Consider the following 25,939-nt stretch of genomic DNA (forward strand, 5'->3'; position numbering starts at 1 on the left):
CAGGGGAATCAAATCAGTATCTTAGATGTCTGTATTCTAATGGGGAATAAGCAGGAAAAACTTGAAATGCTAGTAAATAAACACAATTATGACGTAGTTGGCACCACAGAGACTTAGTGGGATAATACACATGACTGGAATATTGGTATAGAAGGATACAGCTTGCTCAGGAAGGACAGGCAGGGAAAAAAGGGAGGAGGTGTTGCCTTATATATTAAAAATGTACACACTTGGACTGAGGTTGAGATGGAAATAAGAGACAGACTTGTTGAAAGTTTCTGGGTAAGGATAAAAAGGGTAAAAACAAGGGTGATGATATAATGGAGTCCACTATAGACCAGCTAACCAGGAAGAAGTGGATGAGGCTTTTTTAAAACAATTAACAAAATCATTCAAAGCCCAGGACGTGGTGATGATGGGGGACTTCAACAACTCAGATATCTGTTGGGAAAATAACACAGCAAGGCACAGATTATCCAACAAGTTCTTGGAATGTATTGAAGAAAAAAATTTATTTCAGAAGATGGAGAAAGCTATTAGGAGAGAGGCGGTTCTAGATTAGATTTTGACAAATGGGGAGGAGCTGGTTGAGAGTTTGAAAGTGGAAGGCAGCTTGGGTGAAAGTGATCATGAAAGGGTAGAGTTCATGATTCTAAGGAATGGTAGGAGGGAGAACAGCAAAATAAAGACAATGGATTTCAAGAAGGCAGACTAGCAAACTGAGGGAGTTGGTAGGTTAGATCCCATGGTAAGCAAGTCTAAGGGGAAAAACAATAGAAGACAGTTGGCTGTTTTTCAAAGAGACATTATTAAGGGCACAAGAGCAAACTATCCCACTGCATAGGGGAAAGATAGGAAGTATGGCAAGAGACCACCCTCGCTTAACCAGGAGATCTTCAATGATCTAAAAATAAAAAGAGTCCTACAAAAAGTGGAAACTAGGTCAAATTACATAGGATGAATATAAACAAATAACACAAGTATGTAGGGACAAAATTAGAAAAGCCAAGGCACAAAACGAGATCAAACTAGCTAGAGATATAAAGGGTAACAAGCAAACATTCTACAAACACATTAGAAGCAAGAGGAAGACCAAGGACAGGGTAGGTCCATGTGGGATTGTGGGGTGGGAAATAATAACAGAAAATGTGGAAATGACAGAGGTACTTAATGATTTCTTTGTTTTGGGTTTCACCAAGAAGGTTGGTGGTGATTGGACATCTAACATAGTGAATGCCTGTGAAAATGAGGTAGGATCAGAGGCTAATATAGGAAAAGAACAAGTTAAAAATTTCTTAGACAAGTTTCATAGATTCATAGGTACTAAGGTCAGAAGGGACCATTCTGATCATCTAGTCTGACCTCCTGCACAACGCAGGCCACAGAATCTCACCCACCCACTCCTACGAAAAACCTCACCTATGTCTGAGCTATTGAAGTCCTCAAATCATGGTTTAAAGACTTCAAGGAGCAGAGAATCCTTCCTCAAGTGACCCGAGCCCCATGCTACAGAGGAAGGTGAAAAACCTCCAGGGCCTCTCCAATCTGCCCTGGAGGAAAATTCCTTCCTGACCCCAAATATGGCAATCAGCTAAACCCTGAGCATATGGGCAAGATTCACCAGCCAGATACTACAGAAAATTCTTTCCTGGGTAACTCAGACCCCACCCACCTAATATCCCATCTCAGGGGATTAGGCCTATTTACTATAAATATTTAAAGAGCAATTAATTACCAAAATCACATTATCCCATCATACCATCTCCTTCATAAACTTATCGAGTTTAGTCTTAAAGCCAGATAGATCTTTTGCCCCCACTGCTTCCCTTGGAAGGCTATTCCAGAACTTCACTCCTCTGAGGGTTAGAAAGCTTCGTCTAATTTCAGTCTAAACTTCCTGGTGGCCAGTTTATACCCATTTGTTCTTGTGTCCACATTGGTACTGAGCTTAAATAATTCCTCTCCCTCTGATATATTTATAGAGAGCAATCATATCTCCCCTCAACCTTCTTTTAGTTAGGCTAAACAATCCAAGCTCCTTGTCTCCTTTCATAAGACAAGTTTTCCATTCCTCGGATCATCCTAGTAGCTCTTCTCTGTACCTCTTCCAGTTTGAATTCATCCTTTTTAAACATGGGAGACCAAAACTGCACACAGTATTCCAGGTGAGGTCTCACTAGTGCCTTGTATAACGGTACTAAAACTTCCTTATACCTGCTGGAAATACCTCTCCTGATGCATCCCAAAACCGCATTAGCTTTTTTCACAGCCATATCACATTGGCAGCTCATAGTCATCCTATGATCAACCAATACTCCAAGGTCCTTCTCCTCCTCCGTTACTTCTAATTGATGCGTCCCCAGCTTATAACTAAAATTCTTGTTATTAATCCCTAAATGTATAACCTTACACTTCTCACTATTAAATTTCATCCTATTACTATTACTCCAGTTTACAAGGTCATCCAGATCCTCCTGTATGATATCCCGATCCTTCTCTGAATTGGCAATACCTCCCAACTTTGTGTCATCTGCAAACTTTATTAGCACACTCTCACTTTTTGTGCCGAGGTCAGTAATAAAAAGATTAAATAAGATTGGTCCCAAAACTGATCCCTGAGGAACTCCACTAGTAACCTCCCTCCAGCCTGACAGTTCTCCTTTCAGTAGGACCCGTTGTAGTCTCCCCTTTAACCAATTCCTTATCCACCTTTCAATCTTTTCCAATTTAACTAATAATTCCCCATGTGGCACGGTATCAAACACCTTACTGAAATCTGGGTAAATTAGATCCACTGCTTTTCCTTTGTCCAAAAAATCTGTTTCTTTCTCAAAAAGTTAGATGTCTTCAAGTCACCAGGGCCTGATGAAATGCATCCTAGAATACTCAAGGAGCTGACTAAGGAGATATCTGAGTCATTAGTGATTATCTTTGAAAAGTCATGGAAGATGGGAGAGATTCCAGGAGACTGGAAAAAGGCAAATATAGTGCCCTTCTATAAAAAGGGAAATAAGGACAACCCGGGGAATTACAGAGCAGTCAGCTTAACTTCTGTACCTGGAAAGATAATGGAGCAAATAATTAAGCAATCAATTTGCAAACATCTAGACGATAATAAGGTGATAAGTAACAATCAGCATGGATTTGTCAAGAACAAATCATGTCACACCAATCTAATAGCTTTCTTTGACAGGGTAACAAGCATTCTGGATAGGGGGAAGTAGTAGATGTGGTATATCTTGACTTTAGTAAAGCTTTTAATACTGACTTGCATGACCTTCTCCTAAACAAACTAGGAAAATGCAACCTAGATGGAGCTACTATATGATGGGTGCAAAACTGGTTGGAAAACCGTTCCCAGAGAATAGTTATCCATGGTTCACAGTCATGCTGGAAGGGCATAACAGGTGGGGTCCTGCAGGGATCAGTTCTGGTTCCAGTTCTATTCAATATCTTCATCAATGATTTAGATAATGCTATAGAGAGTATACTTATAAATTTTGTGGATGATACCAAGCTGGGAGGGGTTGCAAGTACTTTGGAGGATAGTAGTATAATTCAAAATGATCTGGACAAACTGGAGAAATGGTCTGAAGTCAATAGGATGAAATTCAATAAGGACAAATGCAAAGTACTCCACTTAGGAAGGAACAATCAGTTGCACACATACAAAATGGGAAATGACTGCCTAGGAAGGAGTACTGCGGAAAGGGATCTGGGGGTCATAGTGGACCATAAGCTAAATATGTGTCAACAATGTAACACTGTTGCAAAAAAAGCAAACATCATTCTGGGATGCATTAGCAGGAGTGTTGTAAGCAAGACACGAGAAGTAATTCTTCCGCTGTACTCTGCGATGATTAGGCCTGAACTGGAGTATTGTGTCCAGTTCTGGGTACCATATTTCAGGAAAGATGTGGACAAATTGGAGAAAGTCCAGAGAAGAGCAACAAAAATGATTAAAGGTGTAGAAAACATGACCTATGAGGGAAGATTGAAAAAAAACTGGATTTGTTTTGTCTGGAAAAGAGAAGACTGAGAGGGGACATAACAGTTTTCAAGTACATAAAAGGTTGTTATAAGGAAGAGGGAGAAAAATTGTTGTTCTTAACCTCTGAGGACAGGACAAGAAGCAATGGGCTTAAATTGCAGCAAGGGAGGTTTAGGTTGGACATTAGGAAAAACTTCCTAACTGTCAGGGTGGTTAAGCACTGGAACAAATTACCTAGGAAGGTTGTGGAATCTCCATCATTGGAGATGTTAAGAGCAGGTTGGACAAACACCTGTCAGGGATGGGTCTAGATAATACTTAACCCTGACATAAATGCAGGGGACTGGACTAGACGTCCTCTTGAGGTCCTTGCCAGTCCTACGATTCTATGGTTCTATGATTCTAAGAACCATCCCACCTTTCCAAACGATCACACCTCAATGGGGCCTGAAACTAATACTATAAGTATTAACACACAAACCCTTTGAACCACTGGCATCTTGCTCCATGTCCCTCCTCTCCATGAAAGTCGCCTTCCTTGTTGCTATCACTTTAGTGAGAAGAGTCCGGTGAACTTGGAGCTATGATGGTGGATCCACAATTCACCATATTCTACAAGAATAAAGTCTCCTTACATCTACATCTAAAATTTCTACCAAAGGTGGTCTCCCAGTTTCATAGTAACCAATCCATTCACTTATCCGTTTCTTTCCGAAACTACAGTGAATGCATCCAATGAAGTGAGCTGTAGCTCACGAAAGCTTATGCTCAAATAAATTTGTTAGTCTCTAAGATGCCACAAGTACTCCTTTTCTTTTTGAGAATTATCAGAAATACTGATGGACACAATTTATTGGGGAAGAGTCAACACAGCTTTTTTTAGAGGGAAATCGTGTTTTACCAATCTATTAAATTCTTTGGGAGTGTCAACAAACATGTAGACAAAGGTGATCCAGTCAATATAGTGTACTTGACTTTGATAAGGTCCCATACCAAAGACTCTTAAGCAAAGTAAATAGTAATGGGATAAAAGGAAAGGTCCTCTCCTGGATCTGTAACTGGTTAAAAGACAGGAAACAAAGGATAGGAATAAATGGTCAGTTTTCACAATGGAGAGAGATAAACAGTGGGGTCCCCTAAAAATCTGTACTGGGACCTGTGCTGCTCAACATATTTATATATGATTTGGAAAAGAATGTAAATAGTGAGGTGCCACATTTGCAGACAGTACAAAATTACTCAATACAGTTAAGTCCAAAGCTGACTGCAAAGAGTTACAAAGGGATCTCAGTAAACCAGGTGACTTGAGTGACAAAATGATAGATGAAATGCAGTGTTGATAAATACAAAGTAAAGCATATTGGAAAATATAATCCCAACTATACATACAAAATGATGGGGGTCTAAATTAGCTGCTACCATTCTAGAAAGAGCTCTTAGAATCATCATGGATAGTTCTCTGAAAATATCCATTCAATGTGCAGCAGCAAGCAAAAAAGCTAACAATGTTAGGGAACATTAGGAGAGGGATAGATAATAAAACAGAAAATATCACAATGCCACTATATAAATCCATGGGACACCCACCCCTTGAACACTTTACACAGTTCTGATTGCCCCATCTCAAAAAGAATATATTAGAATTGGGAGAAGTGCAACAAAAATGATTAGGGGACTGGAACACATGACTTATGAGGAGAGGCTGAGGGAACTGGGATTGTTTAGTCTGTGGAAGAGAAGAATGAGGGGGGATTTGATAGCTGCTTTCAACTACCTGAAAGGGGGTTCCAAAGAGGATGGATCTAGACTGTTCTCAGTGGTAGCAGATGACAGAACGAGGAGTAATGGTCTCAAGTTGCAGTGGGGGAGGTTTAGTTGGATATTAGGAAAAACTTTTTCACTAGGAGGGTGGTGAAGCACTGGAATGCGTTACTTAGGGAGGTGGTGGAATCGCCTTCCTTAGAAGTTTTTAAGGTCAGGCTTGACAAAGCCCTGGCTGGGATGATTTAGTTGGGGATTGGTTCTGCTTTGAGCAGGGGATTGGACTAGATGATCTCCTGAAGTCCCTTCCAACCCTGATATTCTATGATTCTATGATCTAAGTGTCCCTAAACCTCCAACTGCTAGAAGCTTGGACTGGTCAGCAGAGGATGGATCACTCGATAATTGCCCTGTTCTGTTCATTTCCTCCCAACTATCTGGAACTGGCCACTGTTGGAAGATAGGCTACTGGGCTCCATTGGTCTGACACAGTATGACTGTTCTTGTGAAATCACAGGCAACGGAGTTGAAACTCATTCCACGTTCTTCCCTGTCATTGCACCTTGGGCTAGGCTCATTTGCCAGCTGGTCACTGAGGGATATTCAAGCTTTTTTGGTTGTTTTTTACTGGACACAGATCTTGTGATATGATTCCATTCCCTGATTGGATGACTGTAATGAACGCTGGTTTCTGGTGAGGAAACTGTTCACAAATCATATGTACCACTGTGTGGGGCCTTGCCTGTTCCTGCTAGGGTTGCCAGCTTTCTAACGGCTGACAACAGGACTCCCCTTCCCTTGAGACTCCACCCCTGCTCTGCCTCTTCCCCGAAGGCCTTGCCCCCCTGTTTGCTTTTCTCCCTGCTCCTCCTTCACTTGCTACTCTCCCCACACCCCATTCCTTGTAGCTGAATCCTCTCCACCTCCCTCTCCCGCCCCCCAGCTGGGCTCCCTCTGATCCAGAGCTGCAGCCTGATGCAGAGTCTGCCTGTCCATGAGATGCAGGTAGGAGATGGCCCTGGAGACCAGGGTCTGGACTGGGTTGATGACCTGGCACCTCCCCCAGCCTGTGCCCGTGGCAACAGAATTTTGGTGTCCAGTCAGTACATCTGATAGGACACTGCCAAGTCCCCTTTTCGACTGGGTTTTCCAGTAGAAAACCAGGTACCTGGCAACCCGTCCCTGCTGTGTGGGTCCTCATCCCTCCTCATTCTGTGGGTGTTCGCACGTCCTCACTACATGGGTCCTCACCAGTCCTGTGGCCTCCTAGATCTACTCCAAGAGTAATTTAAAATCTGCTCCATTTGTGGCATTCCAGGCCGTGGCCTCGCTCTCCGGGGCATTCAGCAGGCAGGACCATGGGTATATGCTCTGCTGAAATGAATCCGTCCCCAACCTCAGCGAAGGCTGCTGGGGCAGGTTTGCAGCACCCACCTGCCTCTGTCTGTACCCGTGACTGGAATGAAGGAGTTTGCAGGGCTCACACAACGTCTCTTCTGCCTTTCAGACTGTGGGAGCCGCCCCACCATGCAGACAGCCCACAGAATCGTGGGTGGCACCGAGGCCTCCAGAGGGGAGTTCCCATGGCAAGTCAGCCTGAGGGAGAACAACGAACACTTCTGTGGTGCAACTATCCTCACTGAGAAGTGGCTGGTGTCTGCAGCTCACTGCTTCAACGAGTACGGCCCCGGCCATGGCACCTTCCCTGTCCCCCTTCCCATGGGCAGAGCCAAGATCAGGGTGCCCTCTAGCCTGGTGTTTCTCAACCTGTTTACCATCGTGGGTCACATACGCGGCTCTCTATGTGTTATGGAGGCTGCATCCACACACTATATATACTACCTGTAGGGCTCTGAAGACGCCTCATGGGATTGGGCCGCAAGCAGCCCGCAGGTAGAGAACCACTGCTCTAGCCTCATGTTCAGCCTCTTGCCACATCTCAGCTGGGAATCCTGCTTCCTGCTGTGCTGGCTAGGCAGGGACGGATTTCCTATCCGGCACTGTAGGCACGGGCCGATGGGCACCAGCATTCTAGGGGCGCCTTCCCTCTCTAAAACTGCCCTACATGAAGGTCAGCTGTAGTCGGGGGGGCGGGGGGGGGTGCTGAGGATGCTGTGCCTAGGGGTGTGTTAGGTGTAAATCTGACCCTGGCCCTAGGGCCACAGCCCAACTTCAGCCATTCTGAGCCCATGCAGCCTGGCATGTCAGCACCATGGGGACATGCTGTGCCATGAGGGCAGGGCACCAGGACACATGGCGGGGCATGTGTCACGATGGCTGTGGCTCACCTGAGGTCAAGGCCCAGCAGCCTCCTCTACTGCCAGGCCTCACCTTCGAAACGCACAGTGGCTGTGCAGGGGCAGCCTGGAAGGGATCACACATGTCTGTGCATTTCAGGTTTCAGGACCCAGCAGTCTGGGCCGCCTACATGGGAACCATCTCCCTCAGTGGCTCAGACAGCAGTACCGTGAAAGCTGGCGTGGGCCGCATTATCCCACACCCCTCCTACAACACCGACACTGCAGACTTCGATGTGGCTGTGCTGGAGCTCGACAGCCCCGTGCCCTTTAATAAGTATATCCAGCCTGCGTGCCTGCCAGGCCCTGGCCACCGCTTCCTGGCCGGCAGGAAGTGCCTCATCTCTGGCTGGGGTTATCTCAAGGAAGACTTCTGTAAGCAGTGCCTCCTTGGGGTGGGGCACCCAAGAACGGGAGGGGAGAGGAGAGAGTGGGGACTCCTGAGAAGGGCCAGAGGTAGGGGAACCCAAGAAAAGCCAGGGGGGCACATCATGAGCAGAGCCGGGGGTGGGGAGTAAGGGGGCATACCCCAAGAAGGGCTGGAGGGACCCTGAGAAGGGCTGTGAGTATGGAGGAATCCTGAGGGATGAGGAGGTACACCCTGTGAAGGGTCAGGGAGGGGGCAGGGCACACCCCAAGAAGGGTTGGGGAATACCCTGAGAAGGGCTGTGCGTGGGGAGTAATCTTAAGAAGGAAGGGGGGATGGAGGGGTGAGGCACACCCCAAGAAGAGCCAGAGGGGAGAGGGTCCACATAGGGTTGCCAACTCTCTAATTGCACTAAACAGAACACCCCTTCCCTGAGGCCCCACCCCTCCTTGCTCCATCCCCCCCTCCCTCCGTTGCTTGCTCTCCCCCACCCTCACTCATTTTCACCAGGCTGGGGCAGAGGGTTGGGGTGTGGTGTGTGAGGACTCTGGCTGGGGGTGTGGGCGCTGGTGATGAGTGGCTTGGGGTGCAGGAGGGAGCTCCAGACTGGGGCCAAGGGGTTTGGAGTGCAGGAGGGGGTGCAGGCTCCGGCTGGGGGATGTGGGCTCTGGGTGGGGCTGAGGATGAGGGGGTAGGGGTGTAGGAGGGGGGTCAGGGCTGGGGGGTGGGGCTGGGGTTGAGGGGCTTGGGGTACAGGAGGGGGCTCAAGGCTGGGGCAGGGGGTGCGGGAGGGTGAGGGCTCTGGCTAGGGGGTGGGGCTGGGCATGAGGGGTTTGGGGTACAGGAGGGGACTCAGGGCTGGGGCAAGAGGTTGGGGTGTGCAAGCTCTGGAAGGGAGTTTGGGTGCAGGATGGGACTCCGGGCTGGGGCAGGGGGTTGCGGTGTGGGAGGGGATTCAGAGTGCGGGGTCCTAGCGGTGCTTACCGCGGCTCCCAGGAATTGGCCGTCAGGTCCCTGCAGCCCCTAGGTGCATGGGCGGCCAGGGAGGCTCCGCGCGCAGCCCTCATGCCTGCGGGCGCCATCCCTGCAGCTTCCACTGGTCACTGTTCTCAGCCAGTGGGAACTGCAGAGCCAGCACAAGGGGCAGGGACAGCGAGTGGAGCCTGGGAGCCTGCCTTAGCCCCAGACCCTCGCTGTGCTGCCGACCGGATTTTTAACGGCCCATTCAGCAGCGCCGACCGGAGCCGCCAGGGTCCCTTTTCGACTGGGCATTCTGGTTGAAAACTTGACGCCTGGAAACCCTAGGTACACATCCTGTGAAGGGCGGGGCACCCTGAGAAGGGGGGTACGGAGGGGCACACTCTGAGAAGAGCTGTGGAGACCCTGAGAAGAGCAGGGGAGGGAGGGACACACCCTGAGAAGAGCTGGGTGAAATCCTGTGAAGGGCAGGGGAGGCAGGAGGGGGCACACCCAAGAAGGGCCAGGGGGGCGTTTGATTGTGCAGAAGCACAGGCGGGATCCACAGTCTGCCCAACCACGGGGTTGTGGTGTCTGGCTCCTGTGCTGGCAGCTCCCAATCCAGCCGCTCGGTGTGTGGCTGGTGTGGGGCTGATTCTGCAGGGAGGAGGGGGTCCGGGGGCTCGGGGCCGTTGGCCCAACAGGTGGATCAAATTTATTGCCTTGTCTCTTCCCACGAGTGGTGAAACCAGAGACCTTGCAGAAGGCGACAGTGGAGCTGCTGGACCAGGCCCTATGCGCCAGTCTGTACAGCCACACCCTGACTGACAGGATGATGTGCGCCGGCTACCTGGAGGGGAAGATCGACTCCTGCCAGGTGAGGAGGGGCCTCTCTCAGCACTGGGCAGCGCTGATGTGGGCATTCACTCCCAGAGATGCTGCCAGGGCAGGGGCTTGTTCCCTTCCAGTCACACTCACAGCCCCTGCAAGCGGCCCGTTACAGCCCCCTGCCCAGCTAAAGGCTCTGGCACTTGTTACACTAGCCAGCTGCATCTGTCTGCCCCGATGGGGTGAGCTCTGAGCAGCCACCAGCGCCCTCCTTTGCAAAGGCTGGATGAACACACAGGCAAACTAGGCATGTGCTTAGGGTCCACATTCCTGGGCGAAACCTCAAAGAGTTGCAATGCCACTCATACAAACGTGGCTCAGCAGCCCTTCAGTCCACATGACGGGTGGCCAGGCCAGACCTGAGCACTAGCCCCTCCCCTTCCAGCAAAAACACCATACCACCAGAAGGCTTGCTGTGCCCCTCAGAAAGTCCGTGTCCCCGCCAGGCAGCACACCCCAGTGACTGAGAACCTCTGTTCTGGGGGCACCAGGGCACGACAGGGAGAAGTTTTACCTAAGGTGGTAGGTTGTCTTGAGCAGCCCCTGGGTATGTTGGAGCAAGTGCAAATGATTGTTTCGAGCAGCTGTTTGTTGTTATTCCTCTGAGAGGGTAGGGCCCAGTGTCTGCCTAGTGCCCAGCAATGGTTTAATCCAGCCCTGTCTGCAGCTGCACAGGATGGGCCATGGCAGATCTTGCTTCTTTAAAAGCAAATTAAGGCAGGGATTTATCAGGCAGTGGCTGGAGCAGGGCAAGTGGAGTCAGGAATTTTCCTGCATTTTCCTCCTGGCTCTGCGACTGATTTTTGCTACATGTCCTTGAGCAAATCAGCTAACATCTCTGTCCCCGTTTCCCCATGTCTGAAACTAAAATCCTGGCACCGAGCTGCCTTGCTGGGGGACGGGCCGGTTGCCAGGATTAATTCATTCCTGTTAGTGAATGGTTCAGAGGCCTCTGGATGGAAGCCCATATGTCAGGGCAAGGAGCTAGTAACTGCAAAGACTCAACCTGCCAATTCTAAGTCTCCATGCTTGGGAAACACACGTTTGCTGCCGAGATGGTGCAAATCAAACCAAAGCCACTCTTCAGGGGCTTTTGCTCTGCCTCTCCTGGAAGCAGGACTGGCATCAGGGGTGCTGCTGGGACACCCACAAAGAAGTAGCCTAAATGCTCCTTGCTCAGTGCTAGGACCATAGGCACGAGGGAAATATCATCATGTGCCACGTGGAAGGCAAAGAGAAAACCAACCAGAAAATGTAACAAAACATGAAAATCCATTAAGGGAAAAAGACCTTTAATTCTGCAGCAAACCCCTCAGCCTAGGCACAGCAAACTGCCCAGACCACTCCTGCAGCCTGACCCGCACACAGTCACAGCCCACCCGCAAGCCCACAGCCATCCCTAGGAACAGCCTAGAGGAAGACAGATCTTTGCAGCACGGGATAGCTTTGAGAGGCTCTCAGATACCTTGGGGATGGGTGCAGTGTCAGAGCCTAGATGGGCTGCAAAAGGCTTGAGGTTGGAATGTAATCTTTGTAATTTAGTAGCTTGACTGCTCCGTGCATCTGCCCAGCAATCACATAGCAGGGCCATTGTTGGGGCTTTATAAGAACAAAGTCAAAGACCAACTCTGCAAGCTTAGTGCAAACCGATGAAACGCCGGTGCTCAGGAAAGCCTCAGACACGTGCTCTGTACACAGCCCAGATGAGTAACCGCCAGGAGGAGCACTGGGCCCAGTGAGGAAAATGAAGGTTGACCTAAGACTTGATGGTCAGTCTCATTAATAAGGAGACTATTAAGAGCTGGAGGCTATTGACTAGATCACTGGAAAGGTGATTTCCCCATTGATGGGCAGCAAGGACTGAGATTTAAGGCTAGCCATCTGAGAGGCCACTTGGCAGCTAAGTGTCTCCACTAGTTACAAAAAGAAAAGGAGGACTTGTGGCACCTTAGAGACTAACAAATTTATTTGAGCATAAGCTTTCGTGAGCTACAGCTCACTTCATCGGCACTAGTTACGTGTTTCATCCAGGCAGATCCCAAAAGACATTACAGATTTGGGATCCTTCACTCACCCCTGAAATGCAGCCAGCTGTGGAGTGGGACACAGCAACTCTTTAGCAGCACGCAGCAATGCTGCACACCAGGTTAGGACACAGAGCGAAGTGCTGGGAGGCGAAGTGTATGGTGCCCAGTCTGGAGTTGGCCCCTGACTCTGGTGATGCATGCTTTTTGTCTCTTGCAGGGTGACTCTGGTGGCCCCTTGGTTTGTGAAGAGCCATCTGGCAAGTTTTTCCTGGCCGGTATCGTGAGCTGGGGAATTGGCTGTGCAGAAGCCAAGCGGCCTGGGGTCTATGCCCGAGTGACCAAACTCCGAGACTGGATCCTTGATGCTATCTCCACCTTCCCCACACCTGCAGCCCTCACCGTCCCAGCGACACTTTCCAGCACAAACGGTGATGCTGCCACCATGGAGGGGATCAGCAACAGCACCATGAGCAAACACAGACCTGTGTCCACCACCTTATCAGTACCCACTGCCAGCAAGCCAGCCACTGCTTCTTGGCTGCAAGGTGCTGGGAGGGTCGGGCTGTCTAGTTACAATGAGCTTCCCAGGCCTGAAGTTCAGGGCTCTGCCTTTCCACTGAAATGAAACAGCCTTTTCTATTGTGTCCAGCATGGCCCACATGAGCCTCAAACACAAAGCACAGCCTCTGCTGGGAAGTTTTGTGCACATTTTGCACTCTGAAGATCAGGTTCTTCACAGCTTGAATCATAGAATATCAGGGTTGGAAGGGACCTCAGGAGGTCACCTAGTTCAACCCCCTGCTCAAAGTAGGACCAATCCCCAACTAAATCAAGCTGCAGGTGTGTTGGGTTCTTGGCAGTGTTACTGCCAGCCCTTACCCTGGGGAAACACCAGGAATTCTCTCCGTGCCCTGAGCACAGTGGCTGAGGTAGCAGAATTGCACACAGCTGTGCTTGCTCCCAAGGCCCTCGCTGTCCTTTGCCACTCAAAGATCTCCTGGCAGTTCAAAGCCTACTTCTGCACCCAAGGAGAGTCCTTCAACCCCACAAAGGCCAGGGGGCAGGGCAAGCTCCGGAAGCCAGCCTGTGTTTGTCAGCTCATGGCACCTGGTTCTCGGTCACCCCTCCTCTGGGGAAGGAGGTAGATTTTGGGTGTTCCTCCAGTTTCAGGCGTTTGGTGGAGGCTCGTGGGGATGAGGGGTCACTGAAGTGCAGGCCCTAGTGACTCTGAGCCCCATTAAAGCACACTGCTGCTGAGAACGGAGGATCTTGAGGGTCCTGATGAAAGCAGGCAGAAGCCCTGGAGATGACCATGGGTGGCTATACCTGGGCACCTCCTGGGGGAGCGGGGCACCTGTTGGTGGAAACAGCAAGCTTGGCAGGAAGGACTTGGATAAATGTCCCTGACTTGGCCCTGAGCCATCACCAGCCAGCAGGGCTCAGGGCTCCCTCCTTACCCATCCCCAGAGGCAGCGAAAGCACTGATGGGCTGTGCTTTGGCTTCTATTTAGAGTGCGGTGGGCGACCTGGGCTTTCAAAACCCAGCAAGATCGTGGGAGGAATCGAGGCTTCCAAAGGAGAAATCCCCTGGCAGGTCAGCCTGAAGGAGGGGTCGAGGCACTTCTGTGGGGCCACAGTCATTGGGGAGCGCTGGTTGCTGTCGGCTGCTCACTGCTTCAATCAGTAAGAGCCCATCTCCTCTTGAAAGCTCTGTATATTGTGTTGTTGTTCCAGTATCCTCAGCCCAGGTCACACTGCATCATCTGGGGCTGCTGAGAGCTTTTGTTACCAAGTGGTCATGAGGTGAGAGGCAAAGTATTGTCATGGATCAGAAACAAGGAGTAGGAGGAATCCATCACCAATGTTCACCATGGCAGAAGGTGAACAGCAGGTGCTTCAAGGTACCGTACGAGGTCCCAGGGTGTTTCAATACATTTACTAATGATGCAGGAAGGGGGTTGAGCAGTGAGGAATTAAAATTTGCAGATGACACAAAGTAATTAACGTGAGTCAAGACCAGAGAGGACGTGAGGAACTTCAGAGTGCTCAAACCAAGCTAGAGGAAAGGGCAACATAATGTTAGGGTGCATAAGGAATGAGATGGAAGATCCTACTGAAATGATTATAATGCCATAATCAGTGAGAACACCCCATCTGGAACCTGTGCTGCACTGTCACCCCATCTCAGGAAGGGCAGAGCTAGAAAGGGTTCAGCCAACAGCAACAAAACCGATTAGGGCTCTGGAAAAACTCTCCTTGGATCAGAGGTTGAAGAGACAGACTGTGTGCCTTAGAGAGGAGACTAGAAGAAGGGACATGATAAAAGTCTATAAAAATAATGAACGGTGTAGAAATAGGTCAGGAGCATCTGTTCTCCCTGTCTCACAGCACAAGGACAAGAGCAGTCTCCTTGCCACTGAAAAGCACAAATTAAAACCCGATGAAGGGAAATGCTTTTACCCCTACATACACATAATTAGACTGTGGAACTTAGTGCCACTGGATGTCATTGAGGTCTAGAACTGAGTAAGATTTAAAGAGGGACTGGACTTTTATATCATGGATAAGAAGAATAGGCAGAGTTACAATAGTTAATGCAAACAACAAGAATATTGGAGAGAAATGAAACCTTGTGCTTCAGGGTTTAAACCAGTCTCTGTCAGGGTTTAGGCTGGGACCCTCATGGGGGGCAGATTACCCCATGTCTGCCACTGTGGGTTTCTTGCACCTTCCTCTGAAGCACCTGGTGCTGGCCAGTCAGAGACAGGACACTGGGCTGGACAGTCTTCGGGCCCAACCCAGGCCAGCCCTTCCTCTGTGCCTGTGCCCCATTAGCTGCTTTAGAAAAGGACATGTATGGCTTATAACCAGTTAGCTCCAGTTTTCTCCTCCACTAGAGCAAGTCCTTGGTAGAGTGTCAGTTCTGAAAGGTGACTGCTGACCCTGAGGGCACCCCACAGGCCCCGGCTGTCAAGGGAGTGAAGCCGCAGGAATCCCGTATGGTCGGCCTTGGTGGATGAGCATTAGTCTTGTAATGGAATTGCTGTTGTGAATGGCGATAGTTGTGCTGCTCTCTAGCCAAGGAGAGGTCACCTAAAAGTAAGAGCCTCCTTTCACAAGAGCACATTAACCAGCAAGGTTCTGTCCATGCTGAACGGCACATTGCAGGCCCTGAAACCTATTGACATTCATAAGATGCTTAAGCTTTAGCTGTTCAGAATTCACAGTGGGTGTCCGGGGGGCGGGGGGCACTTGCAGGACAAAGCTGGAATATCTGAAAGCCTACCTGGGCACCACATCCTTAACTGGTGCAGATGGCAACACGGTGAAAATCGGTATAAAGAAAGTGGTGCAGCACCCCTCCTACAACCCTATCATCCTGGACTTCGACATAGCTGTGCTAGAACTGGCCAGCCCCCTTCATTTCAACAAGTACATCCAACCTGTGTGCCTCCCGTTAGCTGTGCAGAAGTTTCCCGTTGGCAAAAAGTGCATGATTTCTGGATGGGGAAACATCAGAGAAGGCAACAGTGAGTAATGTGATTTATCTATTGATTTACTGTGAGCTAGGGAGAGACCGAGCAGCAAAACGGCTGCAGCCACCCAAGCTGAACAGGCCAGGGGAATAGGAAGGAGGTTGAAGAAGTGGGGTGTCCAGCAGAGAGAGCCAGAAATCAACAAGAGCTCCAGGACCCCCAGGGAGAGAACCAGGGCCAAGGAAGTATCCTCTGCCATCAGGGAGCAAGACAAGGGAGCTGGCAGCTGGCCAGAGCCTGGGGCAGAGTGTGGTGGAGCATTGCCTGTCTACAACTGCCCAAAAGAACAGGGCTACCCAGTGACATTGACAAGGTCCTTGCTTCAGAGAGCTCAAGCTCACAGCTAAGACTGGACCTGATATCACGGGACAGGGGGATAGACACTAGGGATGGGACAGGGACTGGGTTAAGGCACAAGCACTAGCAAAGGGAGCCTATTGCCCTGTTAGGCAGGGGACAGAGACCACTAGGAAGCTTCCGAGATCCTGGGCACTAGAAAAAGTTAAACATCTGGAACCCTTCTGCCAAGCAGCGGTGGCAGCAGCACAAAGGGCCAGGTTCAGGATCTAGGGGATCCTCTTAACAAGACAAAACAGACCCAGCTCCAACCCCCACCCAGCAATCTGGGAAAACCAACCACCCCTGGGTGCCTCTGAGAGGCACGACTTCCCCCCTCACAAGCACCGAGTCTGTGCATAAAACTTATACTAAAAGGGAAAGGGAATCGGGGCGCTGGGACATGGGGGCAAAGGGACTGGCCTGTCCACTTTTCACCCGGGCCTGGCCGCTGCTTGTCCAGGCCGGAGCCAGGTCAGGGTAAGAGTCACACGGGCAGCTGTGGGGAACTGTGAACCCTCAACCTGCCCTGGGCAGGGGGCTCAGGGTCGGAGACACAGGCTGGGGGCTCCTCTTGGGCCCCCCCCCCATCCTGGGAAGATGGAGGGACCCAGGCTCCCTGGCCTGGCTCTGGCTTCTGGCTTGGCCAGGAGGTGGGGCTTTGGGGGAAGAGGGGGGCAGGGGTGTGGCCATGGAGGGGGCAGGGCCTCATGCCTCCCCTTCTTCAGGCAGAATCCATCACCCCCCGAGGGAACCCAGCATTCAGTTGGGAAAACACCATGTTCAAAAGCACCTGACCAAAAGCAAACATCTACCCACGGTGTCCTTTGCCTTGCGGTATGAAAGTACAAACCAGTGTCCCTCAAACACACCACTTCCCTGTCCCTGCACTGCACCCCCTCATAGCTGGCTGCCTTTAGTCAGCAAAGGTGCATTCCCATGGGTCCAGCCCGGAAGGGGGAGGTGTCAAGCAATGCCTCCCCTGCTGCTGCTGGCCACCTGCTGCTGCTGCCACCGCTGGCCACCTGTGTGATGCCATATTCTGAGTCCAGCTCTCTGTGACCTCGCTGCATAGCAAGGAGCTGCTCTGCTGCAGCACTGGCCCCACTCCAGCTCGAAGGGTCAGCGGCCCCACAGTGAGCTCAGCCCCAGCAATCACTGACCAGCACTCAGGACTCTCCTTGGAGCCCAACTGGCTCCATCCTTAAACCCCAGAGAAGGGAGGGTCCCATGGAGGGAAGAACATCTGGCTCCACCCCCTCTGCTCTTCACCGGCTTTTGGCAGCCCTCCCTGCTTAGCAAGTGAGCTCAGTTGAGGCTGCAGCATGCCCTGACCGAGCACAGTTCTGCTGCCCTTTTACTGGTCCTTCAGGAGAACAGCATTCAATACACGAGGGTTTGTGACCCCAAACGAGCCCAAACTGATCCCTGTGGCAAAGCAGCCGCCTGCTGCACACCTAGGCAGAGCAGGTGTCTATGCAAACCCGGCCTGCTCCTGACGGCTTGCCGCCCCCGCCTGTCACTAGATGTCAGAGGAGAACTCATTCAGGTCCTGCTTACACAGCCACTGAGCCCGGAGAGCAGCAGTGCCTGGCTCCAGTCCCCAAGAGCCAGCCTGGCAGCGTAATGGGAGCCCAAGGGCTGCACAGCTGTAGCTTACACAGAGTGGAAGGAAATACAGTCTGCCAAGGCGGAATCCCAGCAGGACTGGAGTGGCCTCTGTGTATCCGTGTGGCCCCCTGGAATCTGGGCTGCCGCTTGTGTCAGAGCTGCAGGCTGTCACCTGGACTTTGACTGTCCTGAGCAAGTGGGCATCAGCTCCCCTTCGCCTCGCATCCCCGTGCTTGCTAATCCCTTTGTTTTCATGTAGTCACGAAGCCCGAGAGCCTGCAGAAAGCTTCTGTCGGCATCATTGACCAGAAGACCTGCAGTGTTCTCTACAACTTCTCCCTCACTGACCGGATGATCTGTGCAGGCTTCCTGGAGGGGAGGGTTGACTCGTGCCAGGTAAGAACCTTGGGGTTCTTTACTTGCTCCAGGCCACCCCGGAAAGACCCAGAGAGCTGCCGGGAGCTCGTGGGCTCAGCATCTTTCTTGGGGGAAGGTGGGGACAAACTGCACAGCGACTGTGGTACTTCCAGAAGTTTTGTCCATGTGCTGCCATAAGCAAGATCTACATGGACCAGGGGTGGGCAAACTACGGCCCGGTGGCTGCATGCAGTCCTTCAGATGTTTTAATCTGGCCCTCAAGCTCCAGCCAGGGAGTGGGGTTGGGGGCTTGCCCCACTCCATGCATGCCAGGGCTCCGCGTGGCTCCCGGAGGCAGCGGCATGTTTCCCCTCCGCTTCCTATGCATAGGGGCAGCCAGGGGGCTCTACATACTGCCCCCGCAGCTCCCATTGGCTGGCAACCACAGCCAATGGGAGCTGCACGGGCGGCGCAGCACACAGAGCCTCCTGGCTGTGCCTCTGCTTAGGAGTTGGAGAGAGGGCATGCCGCTGCTTCCAGGAGCCACCCTGAGCCTGCACTCCTGACGCCCCTCCTGTGCCCCAAGCCCCTGCCCCAGCCCGATTCCCCTGCCCCCCTCCAAACTCCACATCCCCAGCCCCACCCCAGAACCCATACCCCCAGCCGAAGCCCTCACCCCCCCTACACTCCAACCCCCAATTTTGTGAGCATTCATGGCCCGCCATACAATTTCCATACCCAGATGTGGCCCTTGGGCCAAAAAGTTTGCCCACCCCTGACATGGACAGATGAGAAGGACAGTCCATCTGCCAGGATCGGCTGAGGCAGCTTGGCTCTTCGCTGTCTTAGGGAAGGTAAATGAAGCCCCATGCAGTTTAGTGAGTGACCTTCTAAACCACAATTCTGCTACACCACAGGAATATTCAAGACCCCAGGTACAAATTGCTGCCCTTGCCCCTGATGTCTGGCCATAGGGTTGTCTAGAGAGACTGTGACTGTTTCCTGGAGGCCTGTAGAAATGCCGAGTGCCATAAGGCAGGTCAGTGAGCTGCACTTGTTGACCCCAAATCCTCCTGACCGGAGAACAATGGGCTGTTCTATATAAGGGAAGGGCAGTGCACTGAAAACTCAAAACAGGAAATACTGCTTTACATAGTTACCCTGTGAAACTCAATGCCACAGGATATCAGTGAGGCCCAGAGGTTCAGAGTCTAAACACAGCTGGCCATTGAATTAGCTAAAGAAAGTGTGCACAGTCACACTAGATGGGGTGAGAGAGTATGGGTGCTTCAGGGCATGAGCTGACCTTGAGAAGCTGGGTGAAATTCCCCCTACATGCAGAATATTCCACGAATGTGCAATGCACAGTTTCTTGTCCATTTCTCCGTAGCACCTGGAGGTTCCTCTGTTTGAGGAGTTCCTTCAGGGGCTCTAGGAAGAGTATACTGAGCTGTCACTGCCTGGCTTCTCCCCAGGGGGACTCGGGCGGCCCGCTGGCCTGTGAGGAGACCCCGGGCCTATTCTACCTGGCCGGTGTTGTAAGCTGGGGGATTGGCTGTGCTCAGGCTAAGAGGCCGGGAGTGTACTCTAGAATAACACAACTCAAGGACTGGATCCTGGATGCCATCTCATCCAAGCCCAACCTCAGCTCTGGAGCAGGCACCTCGCCCAGCACGGCAACTGCCAGGACCTCCACCACAAGCAGCTCCCCAGCCCAGCCCAGCAGCAACGAGGCAGCCACCAGCCCAGTCAGCCAAATTACCACCAAGCCAGCTGCTACCCCCAGGAAAACCACCATTGCTGCTCCAAAGACCACAGGGGCTGCCAAGCCCAGCCAGCTCCCAGGTACCAGACTTGAGCCAGGCTTGGGGTGCCTGTGAAGGGGGAAGGAGAACCCCCACCTCACATCAGTCACCAGAGGAGGGGGGAGGCACCCAAACTGCATGGCAGGCACCAGTGGGGGGATGGACCTCCATTGTACCAATGGAGTATGGGGCGGGACAAGCACCCTTGCCGTGCAGCAAGCACATTCCATCGCAGGGAACAATCCAGCCCCATATCAGACAGGGTGCACTTCCTGCGGTGCCAGGCCACATGCTGAGTTGGCTGTGGATTGTCACCTTCCAGTGGTGCCCTGTACCAGCTTCACCTTCAAGTGCTCCAGCAAGATCTGCATTGGGAAAGCGAACCCGGAATGCGACGGCGTCAGTGACTGCAGCAACGGCTCTGACGAGCGCAACTGCAGTGAGTACTGGCCAGCCCGGCCCCACCTGGACTTTATGTCCGGCCCTCCCCACTGCCTGGCCCTCACCACTGACCGGCCCTGCCTGGCCTTCCTGCCTGACCCTCCCTACTGCCCAGCCTCGCCTGGCCTTCCTGCCCGGCCCCCCTGCCAAGACTTCTGCTCTGTCCGGTCCAGCCTTCCTGCCCAGTCCTCCCTACTGCCCGACCTTGCTTGGCCTTCCTGCCCAGCCCTGCCTGGCCCTCCCCACTGCCCGGCCCCACCTGGCCCTCTTGCCTGGCTGTCCCCACTGACGGCCTCGCCAGGCCTTCCTGCCCGGCCCTCCCCACTTCCCTGCCCGGCATTCCTGCCCAGCCTTCCCCACTGCTCAGCCCCGCCTGGCCCTACCCACTGCCCAGCCTTGCCTGGCACTCACCACAGCCTGGCCCCACCTGGCCTTCCTGCCCCGCTGCCCAGCCCCTCCTGGCCTTCCTGCCCAGTCCTCCGTACTGTCCAACCCCACCTGGCCCTCTTGCCTGGCTGTTCCCACTGCCCAGTCCCGCCTGCCCGGCCATCCTCACTGCCCGGCCCCACCTGGTCCCCCATGCCAAGCCCTTCCCACTGCCTAGCCCAGCCTTCTTGCCCGGTCCTCCCCACTGCCCAGCCTTGCTTGGCCTTCATGCCCGGCCCTGCCTGGCCTTCCCCGCTACCCAGCCCCGCCTGGTATTCCTGCCTAGCCCTCCCTATTCCCCGGCCCTCCCCACTGCCCGGCGTCGCCTGGCCTTCCTGCCCAGCCCACCCCGATGTCCGGCCCCGGCTGGCCTTCCAGCATGGCCCTCCCCACTGCCCAGCCACGCCTGGACTTCCTGTCCGGCCCTCCCCACTGCCTGGCCCTCAGAAGTGCCCAGCCCTTTCCAGCATTCCTGCCCAGCCCTCCCACTGCCCGGCCCAGCCTTCCTGCCCGATCCTCCCCGCTCCCTGGCTCCGCCTGGACTTCATGTCTGGCCCTCCCCACTGCCTGGCTTTGTTTGGCCTTCTTGCCCCACCTTGCCTGGCCCTCCCCACTACCCAGCCCCATCTGGTCTGCCTGGCCCAGCCTTCCTGCCCGGTCCTTCCCGCTCCCTGCCCCCCTGTCTGGTCTTGCCTGACCCTCACCGCTGCCCGGCCCCTGCCTGGCCTTCTTGCCCTACCTTGCCTGGCCCCTCCTGGCATTCCTGCCCGGCCCTCCATACTGCGCAGCCCGCCTGCCCTCTTGCCTGGCTGTCCCCATTGCCCAGGCTCGCCTTGCCTTCCTGCCCGGTCCCACATGTCCGGCCCTCCTCACTGTCTGACCCCACCCTGCCTTGCTGGGTCTGACCCTGTCTGACACTGACACTCTCCGACCCCTCCCCACCATCTGGCCTTGCTCTCCCCCCCTGCCCGGCCCCGCCCGGCATTCCTGCCTGGCCCTCCCTTCTGCCCAGCCCTCCCCACTGCCCGGCCCCACCTAGCCCTCTTGCCTGGCTGTCCCCACTGCCCGGCCTTGCCTGGCCCTCACCACTGCCCAGCTCTTTCCGGCATTCCTACCAGGCCTTCTCCACTGCCCTGCCCGGCATTCCTGCTCGGACCTCCCCACTGCCTGGCCCTCCTGCCTGGCACTTCCCACCGCCCAGCTTTGCCTGGCCCTCCCCACTGCCTGGCCCCTTCTGGTATTCCTGCCCGGTCCTCCATACTGCCCAGCCCCGCCTGGCCTTCCCCACTGCTTGGCTCCTCCTGGCATTCCTGCCTGTCCCTCCCCAGTCCCCAGCCCCACCTGGCCGTCCCCACTGCCCAGCCTTGCCTTCCTGCCTGGCCCTCACCACTGCCCGGCATTCCTGCCCAGCCTTCTTGCCCGGCCATCCCTGCTGTCCTGCCCATCATTCCTGCCCAGGCCTCCCCACTGCTCGGCCCCGCCTGGCCCTCTTGCCTGGCCTTCCCCACTGCTCGGCCCCGCCTGGTCTTCCTGTCCAGCCCTCACCACTGCCTGGCATTCCTGCCCAGCCTTTTTGCCTGGCCCTCTTGCCTGGCCTTCCACACTGCCCAGCCCCACCTGGCCTTCCTGTCTGGCCCTCCCCACTGCCCAGCCTTGCTGGCCCTCCCCACTTCCTGGCCTTCTAGTCCCACCTTGCCTGGCCCTCCCAGCATTCCTGCCCAGTGCTCCATACTGCCCAGCCCCGCCTGGCCCTCTTGCCTGGCTGTCCCGCCTGGCCTTCCTGCACTGTCGTGTCTGCCCGGCCCTCCCCACTGCCCAGCCCTCCCTACTGTCTTGCCCCCAAGCCAAGCCCCATCTGGTTCCCCTCTGCCCAGCCCTGCATGCGCCAATCTCCCTGCCCCCCCCACAAGCCCTACCAAGCTCTTCCCTCCCAGTTCTGCCAGCTGGCCGCACGCTGCTCCTGCCCCTGCCACCCAGCCTGAGCCTTGGGGTCCCCAGGCTTCCATCCCATTCCTCCGAGTCAGTCTCTGCTCCTGAGGGGAGCTGCAGGCCCAGCCCCACCTAAAATGTACAAATCTGTGACAGGAAGTGGGCACCCTTGGCCTGCCACTTGTCCCCCTCCTATCCTGCCGCTTACCCACAGGCCCCTCCCTGCTGCATGCCACTCAACCCTAGTCTGATCATGATCTGGTCCAGCAGCTCCATAGAGCCCAATGGCCCAGCCTGCCTGGGCAGGAAGTACCCCCGGATCATCCAACCCAACCCCTCCGGGACAGCCGTTGGGTTCTTCGCAGCAGGGTCCCAGCAAGACTTGTTAACTCCATATCTGCCAAACCCAGCTCCTTCCTTCCCCACATCCCGCAAAGTGGGCTACCCCCGAGCACTTCGCCCACACCTCTCCCAGGAGCCTGCTGCTTGTGGGGAAAGGAGGGAGCTCAGAGACTCATGTCTGCTTAACCAGCAGCTGCCTTCTCCTTCTCTCTCAGATTGCGGCATGACCCCTGCCGCGGCCTTCAGCAAGATAGTGGGTGGCAGCGGAGCAGCCCGGGGCGAGTGGCCCTGGCAGGTCAGCCTCTGGCTGCGACGGAAGGAGCACAAGTGTGGGGCTGTCCTCATTGCTGACAAATGGCTGCTCTCAGCAGCTCACTGCTTCGACATGTAAGTGAGACAGGGTCACTGCGGCCTGGCCCAGCTGGGCTCTCCTGGGGGGCTGTCTGCTCAGCTCTTCCTCCCCCTCCAGGACGCTGCCTGGTTCCAGCTCAGACCCTTTGCACAGGTGCCCTGGGGGAGGCTCTAGGCTGCCAAGCCAGCACTCCTGCCCCATGTCAGAGCCCCACCACACAGCTTCTGCCCAGGGGCAGAGACCATGGAGAACCAGTCATGGGGGCACTGCCACTGAAACCATGGACAAGGGGAGGGCTCCTGCCAGCACTGCCTGCTGCTGGGCCTTCACTGAGCTCAGGGCTGGGGCAAACGCTTCCTCGCATGGCTCAGCAAGTGCAGCCATGGCGTATGCCAGGCCCAAGTGCCTGCAGGAAGGCGACCCCTTGCTGGCTGTGCTAAGCCCCTTCCTAAACAGCCCCACTGCTCTCTCCCACCTTGCAGCTACAGTGACCCCAAGATGTGGGTGGGCATTCTGGGGACACCCTTTCTGAGTGGCACAGACGGGAGGGTGGAGAAAATCTTCCGTATCTTCAAGCACCCGTTCTACAACGTCTACACACTGGACTATGATGTGGCACTGCTGGAGCTGGCCACAGCTGTGCGGTTCACCGGTGCCATCAAGCCCATCTGCCTCCCGGACAACTCCCACATCTTCAGGGACGGGGCACGCTGTTTCATCACAGGCTGGGGTGCCACCAAGGAAGGAGGTATGGTCCCGGGGACCCAGATGGTACTGGCTGTACACAGTACAGCCATGGCCACCTGTGCGTCCAGCCAATACATAAGCCACGCTGCTCCAACTGGCCACTGTTTGCGCCCTACCCCTCCAGCCAACACCCAAGGTGCCCACCCATGCCATACCCCTCCAGCCAACACCCACATGGCACCGTACCCCTCCAGCCAACACCCACGCTGCTCCCACCATGCTGTACCCTTCAGCTAACACTCATACCATGCCATACCCCTCCAACCAACACCCATGCTGCCCCCATGCCATACCCACCAGCCAACACACCACGCCATACCCCTCCAGCCAACACCTGCACTGTTTCCACCATGCCATACCCCTCCAACCAACACCCATGCTGCCCCCCATGCCATACCCTCCAGCCAACACCCACACCACGCCATACCCCTCCAGCCAACACCCACGCTGCCCCCTACGCCATACCCTCCAGCCAACACCCACAGCACGCCATACCCCTCCAGCCAACACCCACAGCACGCCATACCCCTCCAGCCAACACCCACGCTGCCCCCTACGCCATACCCCTCCAGCCAACACCCACAGCACGCCATACCCCTCCAGCCAACACCCACAGCACGCCATACCCCTCCAGCCAACACCCACGCTGCCCCCTACGCCATACCCTCCAGCCAACACCTCCGCCGCGCCGGACCCCTCCAGCCAACGCCCATGCTGCCCCACCATGCCATACCCTCCAGCCAATGCCCACAGCATGCCGTACCCCTCCAGCCAACACCGCGCTGCCCCCACCAGACCATACCCCTCCAGCCAACACCCACACTGCCCCACCATGCCGTACCCCTCCAGCCAATGCCCATGCTGCCCCACCATGCCGTACCCCTCCAGCCAACGCCCCCGCCGCCCCACCATGCCGTACCCCTCCAGCCAACGCCCCCGCCGTGCCCACCGCGCCGTACCCCTCCAGCCAACACTCACATTACACCATATCTGTCCAGCCAACACCAACACCCCTCTAGCTTGTTCCTCCCATATGATACATGCACCCACACAGTGCAGCTAATATCCATGCCAGTGCCTTACATCTGTGCTTCCACTCACCCTGCTCTGATGCGTGCACCACCCCCATTTGGCGGTCGCCTATGCCAGCCTTGATTTCCACACTCCAGCTAAATCATCTGCCTGTGAACACCTGCACCACTGCTATCAAGGCATGACTAACAAATCCAGCTGCCCAGTGCATCCCTACTCTGGCAGGAGGGGAGCCCAGCCTTCCCCAACAAAGGCCTCACCCTCATGCCACAAGAGCCAGCCCATAGCCTGGGTGCCACATGCTGCAGCCAAGCACCACAGAACACCCCGCTCCTTAAACCCCATGCCTCTCTCTCCCCAAGTTCCAGGGTCAGGTGCACAGGCTGACAGCGATCTTTGTCTTTGTAGGCATCATGTCCAAGCATCTGCAAAAGGCAGCAGTAAATGTAATTGGTGACCAGGCCTGCAAGAAATTCTACCCCATCCAGATCAGCAGCAGGATGGTGTGTGCCGGCTTCCCGCAGGGCACCATCGACAGCTGCTCGGTGAGCACAGACTGGCCAAGCGAGCCCTGGAGCTGGGCCCACAGGGCAGAAACTTCCCTCAGCCCAACCTCTCCCTTGTTGGGCCCCTGCCCTGCTCCCTCACTGACTGCTTGGGATCTCCTCTCCCCAACTGTCTAGTGTCCCTTGACTGGCCCCTAGCAGCGAGAGGCAGGGGAACACCAGGCAGCCAAG

At 54.3% G+C, this 25,939-nt stretch overlaps 1 protein-coding gene across 1 annotated transcript in view; it reads left to right on the forward strand.

The window, feature by feature from the left end:
• Window positions 1-25,939, forward strand: part of TMPRSS9 (transmembrane serine protease 9) — an 85,838-nt gene that overhangs the window by 58,699 nt on the left and 1,200 nt on the right. The window contains exons 8-19 of the mRNA XM_043502850.1: window positions 7,260-7,431; window positions 8,150-8,424; window positions 10,114-10,250; window positions 12,506-12,833; window positions 13,800-13,971; window positions 15,547-15,818; window positions 18,031-18,167; window positions 19,604-19,973; window positions 20,256-20,372; window positions 23,287-23,458; window positions 23,906-24,171; window positions 25,611-25,747. Coding sequence (XP_043358785.1) covers window positions 7,260-7,431; window positions 8,150-8,424; window positions 10,114-10,250; window positions 12,506-12,833; window positions 13,800-13,971; window positions 15,547-15,818; window positions 18,031-18,167; window positions 19,604-19,973; window positions 20,256-20,372; window positions 23,287-23,458; window positions 23,906-24,171; window positions 25,611-25,747 — 2,555 coding nt within the window. The remainder of the gene's footprint in view (window positions 1-7,259; window positions 7,432-8,149; window positions 8,425-10,113; window positions 10,251-12,505; window positions 12,834-13,799; window positions 13,972-15,546; window positions 15,819-18,030; window positions 18,168-19,603; window positions 19,974-20,255; window positions 20,373-23,286; window positions 23,459-23,905; window positions 24,172-25,610; window positions 25,748-25,939) is intronic.

Source organism: Dermochelys coriacea, chromosome 25 (assembly GCF_009764565.3).
Source record: "Dermochelys coriacea isolate rDerCor1 chromosome 25, rDerCor1.pri.v4, whole genome shotgun sequence".
Classification (NCBI taxonomy): Eukaryota; Metazoa; Chordata; order Testudines; family Dermochelyidae; genus Dermochelys; species Dermochelys coriacea.